General features: G+C 42.3%; 1 protein-coding gene across 3 annotated transcripts in view; it reads left to right on the top strand.

Moving 5' to 3' along the window:
* Positions 1 to 6,483: 6,483 nt before the first annotated feature.
* Positions 6,484 to 8,227, top strand: part of znf827 (zinc finger protein 827) — a 66,582-nt gene continuing 64,838 nt past the window's right edge. For all 3 annotated transcript variants that reach the window (XM_062432636.1, XM_062432628.1, XM_062432623.1), the window contains exon 1: positions 6,484 to 6,752. In XM_062432636.1, coding sequence (XP_062288620.1) covers positions 6,710 to 6,752 — 43 coding nt within the window. In that variant the 5' untranslated portion in view covers positions 6,484 to 6,709. The remainder of the gene's footprint in view (positions 6,753 to 8,227) is intronic.

Below are 8,227 nucleotides of genomic sequence, written 5' to 3'. Positions count from 1 at the left end.
TACATACATACATACATACATACATACATACATACATACATACATACATACATACATACATACATACATACATACATACATACATACATACATACATACACAGACAGATAGGAGTATAGAGTTATTTCCCTATTAAGATATCAAGTTTTAATCGCTGATTATATTATTTCTCTTAAATAAAGTTGTATTCATACTATTGTTAAGGCTGCCCTATTTTCTTACAGTAGCACTTTTAATAGTTTATATTATATATAATTCAGAAATGACTTAGAAAATGTATACAGAAACACATCTTCTAGCTAAATTGCAGTACAATTAGATAATGATCAAGTATATCTGTTGAATCACAGTGTGGTAATCTGAGCACAATAAAAGATCTTTATGTAACTCATAATATGTAAAACACAAACTACAAATTGATACTGAAAAATCCTCTTTTTAAAAAAAACAAAAACCCCCCCAAAAAAAATCAATACCACCCTATCTGCTACAAGTCTGAATATTCAACACAGCCAAGCACACAAGCGTATTTAAGGGGTTCATGTTACTGCATGACAGTTGGCATGACTGTAAAAAAAGGCATGTGCCAAGTGGAGCTGCCAATGCTCAGCATGGCTGGTTTTAATATTTTAATGTGTTTCATTACAACAGTATGGGCCAGATAGCCTTTCTGACGTCCAGACAATTGTCTGCAAATGAACAAGATTACATGACAAGCCCTGAATGACAGAGCTACCCACTGCTGCCTACCCTAGCCACTTATCTGATGGTAGCCTAGCAACAGATCCCTGACCTGGCTTTGACCTCCACCCGATAAGGTCAACACCTGAAGGCTCTCCCATTGGAGGGCTGGCTGAGAGAGAGGTGGAGCTTGGGGATGTAGGGAGACAAAGGACTCACAGAGCAAGGGCAGCCTCCTCTGCATACAGTTCCATGCTCCCTGCTGACAAAAAAATGTTGTTGCCAGACCTCTTTGAAGGTTCATTATACCTGTGTGTGAATGTGAATGTGTGTGTTTGTGTGTGTGTGTGTGTGTGTGTGTGTGTGTGTGTGTGTGTGTGTGTGTGTGTGTGTGTGTGTGTGTGTGTGTGTGTGTGTGTGTGTGTGTGTGTGTGTGTGTGTGTGTGTGTGTTTCAGAGACAAGCCAATCATAACAGATTGGTCAAAAAAACGAAAGCACTTGCTCATACAATATCCCCCTTAGCCATATCAGACAGCAGTGCCTTATCTTACACAGGGTCAAAACAAGCCCCCCCCCACCCCAACAACCCTGCATCAATGAGGGGAAAACAGCAGCTCTAACTGTTCATAATGAAAACTATTGTGGTGACAAATAGAAGAGACACATTATGAAAGAGGTGCTGAATGTGAAATTAATCGACCAGAGCAGCCCACCCCGATAGACATCCCCACTTCCTTCTCTATCATTTATTTGTGTGCACACACACTGATATGGAAGTTAATCCAAATTATGATAGTGGCAATATCCTATTAGACCATGGCAATAAAATCAAGCTGAGACTGGTAACACATTACAGATATCAGAACATGCGCAGCACGCTCCATTACAATATGAAGTGACATTAATCAGTCGGGGTCCTCTTACACACACATAGAGGCATAAAACAAACATGCAAATCATACACACAGACATGCACAAAAGAACATGCATATGAGTGTTGAAGTGCTCTTTCAGTTGATATTATTTTAAGCTGTAAAATGAATTTATCACTGGCCTGTTGCAGAATAAATTCAGACATACTGTAAAGGGGGAAAAAAAGATAGTCAAGCAGCCAAGGGCAGAGAGGTGGATAAATGAATAGTTGTTCATAACACATTTTGTAATTGTTTTTGCTCACCCAGCTTTTGGAATAAAAAAGTGATTTAGAGGCAGGTGGCAGACGGTGTTACTGTCCTAGTGCTTTGTGACTTTCTGGGGGGAAAATGTACTGTAAACTGCTTGGATTGATAAAAGAGCACATTGTTTTAGGAACTGTGTTTGCAGGGAGTGTGTCATTGATCAGCTCACTGATTCCTTTCAGTTTTTGCACTAGATGGGACTAGGATTTGCATCTCTCGCTTTCTGATGGGCACATTCACTGAGCTTGTGGCACTGCAGGGATGATTATTCAGCCTGTCAGGTTTGGCACTGCAAGCTAAAATAACTCTTGTCCCTGAGTCGAAAGACCTTCACTTTCCTCCAGGGCCTTTTGCAAGACCTCTGCCCCAATTCACCCAGGGCAACCTAGGCTCCTCCTTTGTGTATACGCAAATGTGTGCATGTGTGTGTTTGTACTGTCTCCTTACTGTGGGGAAACTGTTGAAGGTCAAAGGGCAGGAAGTTGGCCACCTGCCTCTGTCACACTAGTAAAAGTAGTAGAGCAGAGAGAGAGGAAGCAGTAGCAGGAAAGAAAGAAAGTATGTGTGCATGCTTTTCTCTGACTGTTGGATTTTCAAGTGGTCACAGAAATCCATACAAATGTTTTTTAAAACTCTATTTAGCATAAGTCCTTCTTAAATCTTGAAGCATGCTTTCTGATGTTTTTTTTCTTCTTCGGTTTGCAATTTTTTGACCTTTATGAAACTTCATAACTCACTTCACCTTTATGATGCTTCATTAAAGGAAGAAACTTCTATAGGCTTTTGTGCACTCCGGGACCACCACCAAGTAACCTGGTACAGGGATCTCTCCATTGGTATTTGCTACAGGCGACAACCCTTCTCGCTCCCTGCATAAATGTGCCAACCGAGGACGAGAGCATAGAAGGCCAGAGGGCAAAAAGGGAGTGAACCACCTGCTTCTGTCACACTGTCAGGATGAAGGCGGATGAGTGCAAATAGGGTGAAGTGTGTGTGTGTATGCATAGGGGTTGGGGATATTGTGTAGGAGGGGGACAGGTGGCATGCCGGACAGCGCTGGCACAAGCCACCCCAGGATTTATCACTCAGCGACAGTCACGGCAGGGCAGGGGACAGATGTTTCTGTTTACCCCAGGGCAACATCTGACTGGCCGAGACTAACGTTAGTCCAACCAGCCTAGCCCACACAGGACAGGGACTGGGAGGATAGAGAAAGAGAGGGAGAGGGAGGAGAAAGAGACAGAGAAAAGGAGAAGAAACTGGAGGATGTTCAGTTTGCCCCCAAGGCACATAAGCAAGTTAGCTCATTTCTCTCCAGTCTGCTCCATCCTCCACTGAAACACCTGAAACTAATTTAGCCTCTACTAACTGTTGTGCCACTATAGGGAACCATTTTAATAAGTAGTAATAATGCCGACTTACAATATGAGCTGCTTTCAAAGCAGGGAACCTGCACCAGTTATTGGGAAGTGAAACAAAACAATTCTAATTGACCTTGCATATATTGTACATTAGAAATGTATTCACAAATGCACAGCACTTATTGTGGTGTTATTTAAGGGCCCTTCAGAGAAAGCCTTTTCCCATTAGTGTATGGGTGTTACAGCAGGGAAATCTGAGAGCTGTCACTGGTAATAAAGCTGGTGCGCACATCCCCTGAGCAATGAGGAATGACCTTTAGGTTCAACCCTGAGTGAGGTCATGTCAGTGTTGCCATGGCTACTATCTAGCAGACTGTACCGTTGCCAGCATTACCTCAGCTGCCTGGCATTGTCGGGGTCAGAGAACAGGCTGTGACCTCCTCATGGTGACCAAACTCAACTGGGAACAAAAACACCACCAAGACAAACACAACTAGTCTATTATAGCCTATTTGCTATTAATGAGCATGTTCATGGCATTGTATTGTTAAGTTTTATTGTCTATGTTTATTTATGAATAGAATAAGTTACCCTGGTAAATTGAGTTTGGTATCATTAATTACCAGTAATGTGTAACAAGCTAAGGATGGACACACACACACACACACACACACACACACACACACACACACACACACACACACACACACACACACACACACACACACACACACACACACACACACACACACACACACACAATGACACTAAGCACAGTCGACAAAGCTTAAAGAATAATTTCATCAGCCCAAAGATTGTTCACTGAAAATTTGTATTCATAAACATCACTCTCACAAATCTAGAAACCCACAGAACAAAGAGATTTATCTGTGATTTCGTCAAGATGTCAGAGCTGACACATGAGACTGATTCAGTGGAATTATGAAAATAATTGTTAATACATTTAGATATGGTTACTGACGTGAACAAGAAAATGCCCTTATACACACAAAATTACTTGTGTGATCTTTAAGTCCCCTTTTCCATCTTTTAAAACTCATTCTCAGTTTGTCTGTAGTCTGGCATGAAATCACAAACATATATTTATACATAAGTAGGACAGAATCTCTAATAACTCTTTGTCAGAGTTGAATGTTACAAAAACAGAAGTATAGCATATCCCCGGGTATATGTACTGTAAGTAGATATCGGAATGAAGAAATTGAGTTCTTTTTCCCTGAGGTAGTTAAAGAAATTATGTAGAGGTCTTGCCATATGCATATTTTTTTACTGTCCACAAAAATACAATGTGCAAGAAACAAATAACCAAAAATAATGTGACCTTTTCTTGTGCTCATCGCTCTCTGGTCAGAGCACCTGCACATAGACTGTCCACCTGCAGGTGCAGGTGAGACACACAGCTGTCTACACACAGAGACACACTCATGCAAGCCTATTAAAATTGTAATGTAAACCATTGTATTATTCAGTATCACAACCCAACATTATCCTCTTCACAAATGAAAAACCTAATAGGATGTCTTAATCACTTCGTGCAGGAGATGCAATAATATATAACTCTTTTTCTATTTGTGGAGCATGTTTGTCCACTCTCCTCCTGATAGGCCCCATTTAATCATGTTGTTCTGTTTCCTAATTAGCAGAAATGCAAAGTGTCTTTGTCACCTGTGGACAGCCAAGAGGGCTAATTTGGGCTTTTCGCTAATTGCCACGGTAACGAGCCTCCTGCGCCTCCGCTGGGGGTGGGTGGAAGGCATGGCAGGAGGAGGACTGGAGGATGGAAGGATGGAGGGATGAAGACACAGCTCTCCTCACACACGGCCGAGGTGTGAAAGAACGCGGCAGGCCAACAGAACGCAGCCTGGAGGAGTCCAACAGCAGGGAGTGGGGGACAGCCTGCGCTGTGAAAAAGCCCCAACACCCAGCTGAGAGGGAGGAGGATTCAGCTCTGGCCAGTTTTGGACTCTCAACTTTGATGAGGAGATGACTACATTGGGTTGGATAATTTCTGGACATTTTTCTGACACTGACACCTGTTATTGCCCCCATCTGATTTAATACTGGTTCCCACTTCCCACACAATGTACCTTGTTACAGTTCTTTTAATAGACAAATTCTAGGTACGACTCAGCAGGCAGTTTTTAAATTAGCAGCCTGACATGTATGAAGCCTGCATGTGAGAAAAGGGGGTAGGAGGAGGCGATGACAAAAATAAACTAAATTATGTGATGATGATGATGATGATTAGGGTTTTTAAAATATTTTTTAAAGAACTAGTTAATCTATAGTTAAAGTTGCAGGATTTAGTTATAGCAAAATGAAACTTTTATATAGTTTTTAAATCATGAGTTTGTAGTCTAGTAAAACCTTCGCTTGTGAAAAAGTGTGTATATGTGTATAATAAGCTAGAAATGTGTACCTCTTTGTATTGTGGAAGAACACCCTGGATGCACTTAAATTGTAATAACATACTCAATAGTCTAAATTACTACTTCTGTAGTATTACATTAACTCTCAGTGCATAGCTGCATGGGTTTACTGTATAATTCTTCCAGTCCTCCAGTCAATAATAGCTTAATAATATTCATTTTTCAATATCACATTTTTTTTTTTTACCATGCAGCTGTAGGGATGCTAATTTCTAATTAACATAAAGATTAGTGGTAAATTGTCAGCAGAGTATTTTGCTAATGAACGCTAAATTCAAGCGTTAAAAACGTGTCAATGTTTTATGTATTTGACGGCAGTCATAAATGAGATGTACATTCATAATGCATTTGCATTTTGTCATTATCGTTACCTTTTAATATATATTATCTTGAGGGGAAAAAATTAAGCAGATTCCCGCGAATGTAATTTGACTCCATCAACATGGTGTCTCTGCTGAATTAAGCCTCTTCTCTTTTTTTTTCCTAGTACATTTTCTTTTTTTTCTCCAAAGCAATACACCCTGAAAGCTTGGGGGCACCTTGTCCGTACGCTGCTGCTCTCGGGGGCGAGCTCCTCGAGTGTGTGCGTGCGCGCGAAGAGCGTGTGTGTGAGTGTGTGTGTTTGAGTGTATGTGTGTGTGTGTGTGAGAGAGAGAGAGAGAGAGAGAGAGAGAGAGAGAGAGAGAGAGAGAGAGAGAGCGTGTGAATGTGTGTGTGTGTGTGAGTGACTGCGTGTGTGAGTGTGCGTGCGTGTGTCTGCTCTGCTGTTGCTGCCCTTTGATCCCTGCATTAGTGTTAGTTAGGGGCTCGGAGACACACTTGCACCGAGAGCAGCCATAGTCAAGACACGGCAACAACAACAGCGGCACCTCCTCCGCCTGTGTTCCCATTCCCCCCCCAACAATACACTTTAAACCGAGCAAAGCCAGGTGCACGACCAAGTCCCTGCCATCACTGGCGCCTCCAGTCTCAATGGGAAAAACCTTTTTTCTTCTTATCCCTAAACAAGGACGAGAATGTGATTAAAAACGGGGGAAAATGCCAAGGAGGAAGCAGGAGCAACCCAAGCGCCTGCCTTCACGTAAGTCGCTCGCTCGATTTGTGCTATTTTATCGGGTCTCCGTGTGTTTTGCGCAGTAGTTTAGGGTTAAAGAGGTGAAACAGACAAAAGACTCGGCGTAGGTTATTTCTCCCTTTTTAGGTCCGAGCGAGGCAGCCATGTTGTTGGCGATGGGTAACGTTAGCCAAGGCAGTGAGTGGATAAATGATACGTGGCTTTTTAAAATTTTATTATTAAGAGTATAATCGATAAAGGTCCGGTTCCGCTAAAGGTTGTGGTCAGTGTGGCATATGTGTCGGTAATGTGTGTGTGTGTGTGAGGAATGACGGCCGAGCGTTTTCGGGTAATGTGTCCGCCTCTGCTTGGTCGCTTTTCGGGTAGAAGGGGGAGGATCTGGGAGTCTGGCCGCAATAAAATGAAGGGTCAGTCGGATCAGACAAGCCAGACTCAGGCTACCCGTACCCTGGTGTTCCTAGTTAGCAATAGCGCTATCTAGTAAACTTCATTTCCTCTGCTATAAACGTGTAACTTTCGCCTCATAGTTTCTGCTGGTCCATATCGCCTATCCGAATTTGTTCGCGCTTGTTTGTCGTCGACTTTTTTTTATTTTTTTAAAGTATGGAGAGATTTTTTTTTCTCTCTTTACCCCCCACCACCCCCCTCTTTCTCTTTAAGCCAATGTATTTTTTCTCTACCCCTCCCAGTCTGCATGCAAGCTATGTCAGAGCCATGGTCGGTCACCTGAAGTTCAGGGTTTTTCCCCCCTTCCCTTTGCAGCCATTCATTGCAGACAGACTACGATCAATAACGCGGTGAGAAAAAAGGGGAAACGACACCAACTCTCCACCACGTTAATGTTGTGCTGCAGCAGCCTCCTATTTTAATCTCCCCCACCCTGTAGCTAGTTGATTTTGGTTGGAGGTTGGTTTACTTTCGTACATTTGACCCACCGTATCTTGGATGTTCGTATTGTGCCTTTATCAGTCCAGATAATGAAAAAGCTGCAGTAACCCACTCTGGCCACTAGAGGATTGCAGATGGTAGTGGGCAATGAAAACGATTATTAAAGGAGTTGTCCGAGAGTGACATTTTCCCCCTCTCTCTCGCTCTCTCTCTCTTTCTCTCTCTCGGACATTTCTGCTCAATACATGCGTAAGCAAACAGCTCAATTAGTCATATTGGTATGCAAATGAAATGAATAATTGAGTGATTCATCTTTTTTAAGTCAACTGCCGGCTTGAAACATTTATCTTATGACACTACCTTCTTTATTTCTTAAATGTCAGACCATGCCAGCTGTTCAGCATAACCAGCCATGATGAAAAGACACTTCAAGTTGCTCCTTTTGCCTCACTTTACTGACATATATATTTTTTCTTTTTAAAGTCAGAGTGTTTTGAGGATCAAAAGAGTGGAGTGAGCTCCTGTACCTGACACAGTTCAACACGCCTGACACAAATGTGCAGAGTGATTCTTTGCACAGTGGCTACACGCAG

Source organism: Scomber scombrus, chromosome 2 (genome assembly GCF_963691925.1).
Source record: "Scomber scombrus chromosome 2, fScoSco1.1, whole genome shotgun sequence".
Taxonomy (NCBI): domain Eukaryota; kingdom Metazoa; phylum Chordata; class Actinopteri; order Scombriformes; family Scombridae; genus Scomber; species Scomber scombrus.
The sequence above is the reverse complement of the archived record's forward strand: the minus strand, read 5'-3'. Positions and strand labels throughout refer to the sequence as shown.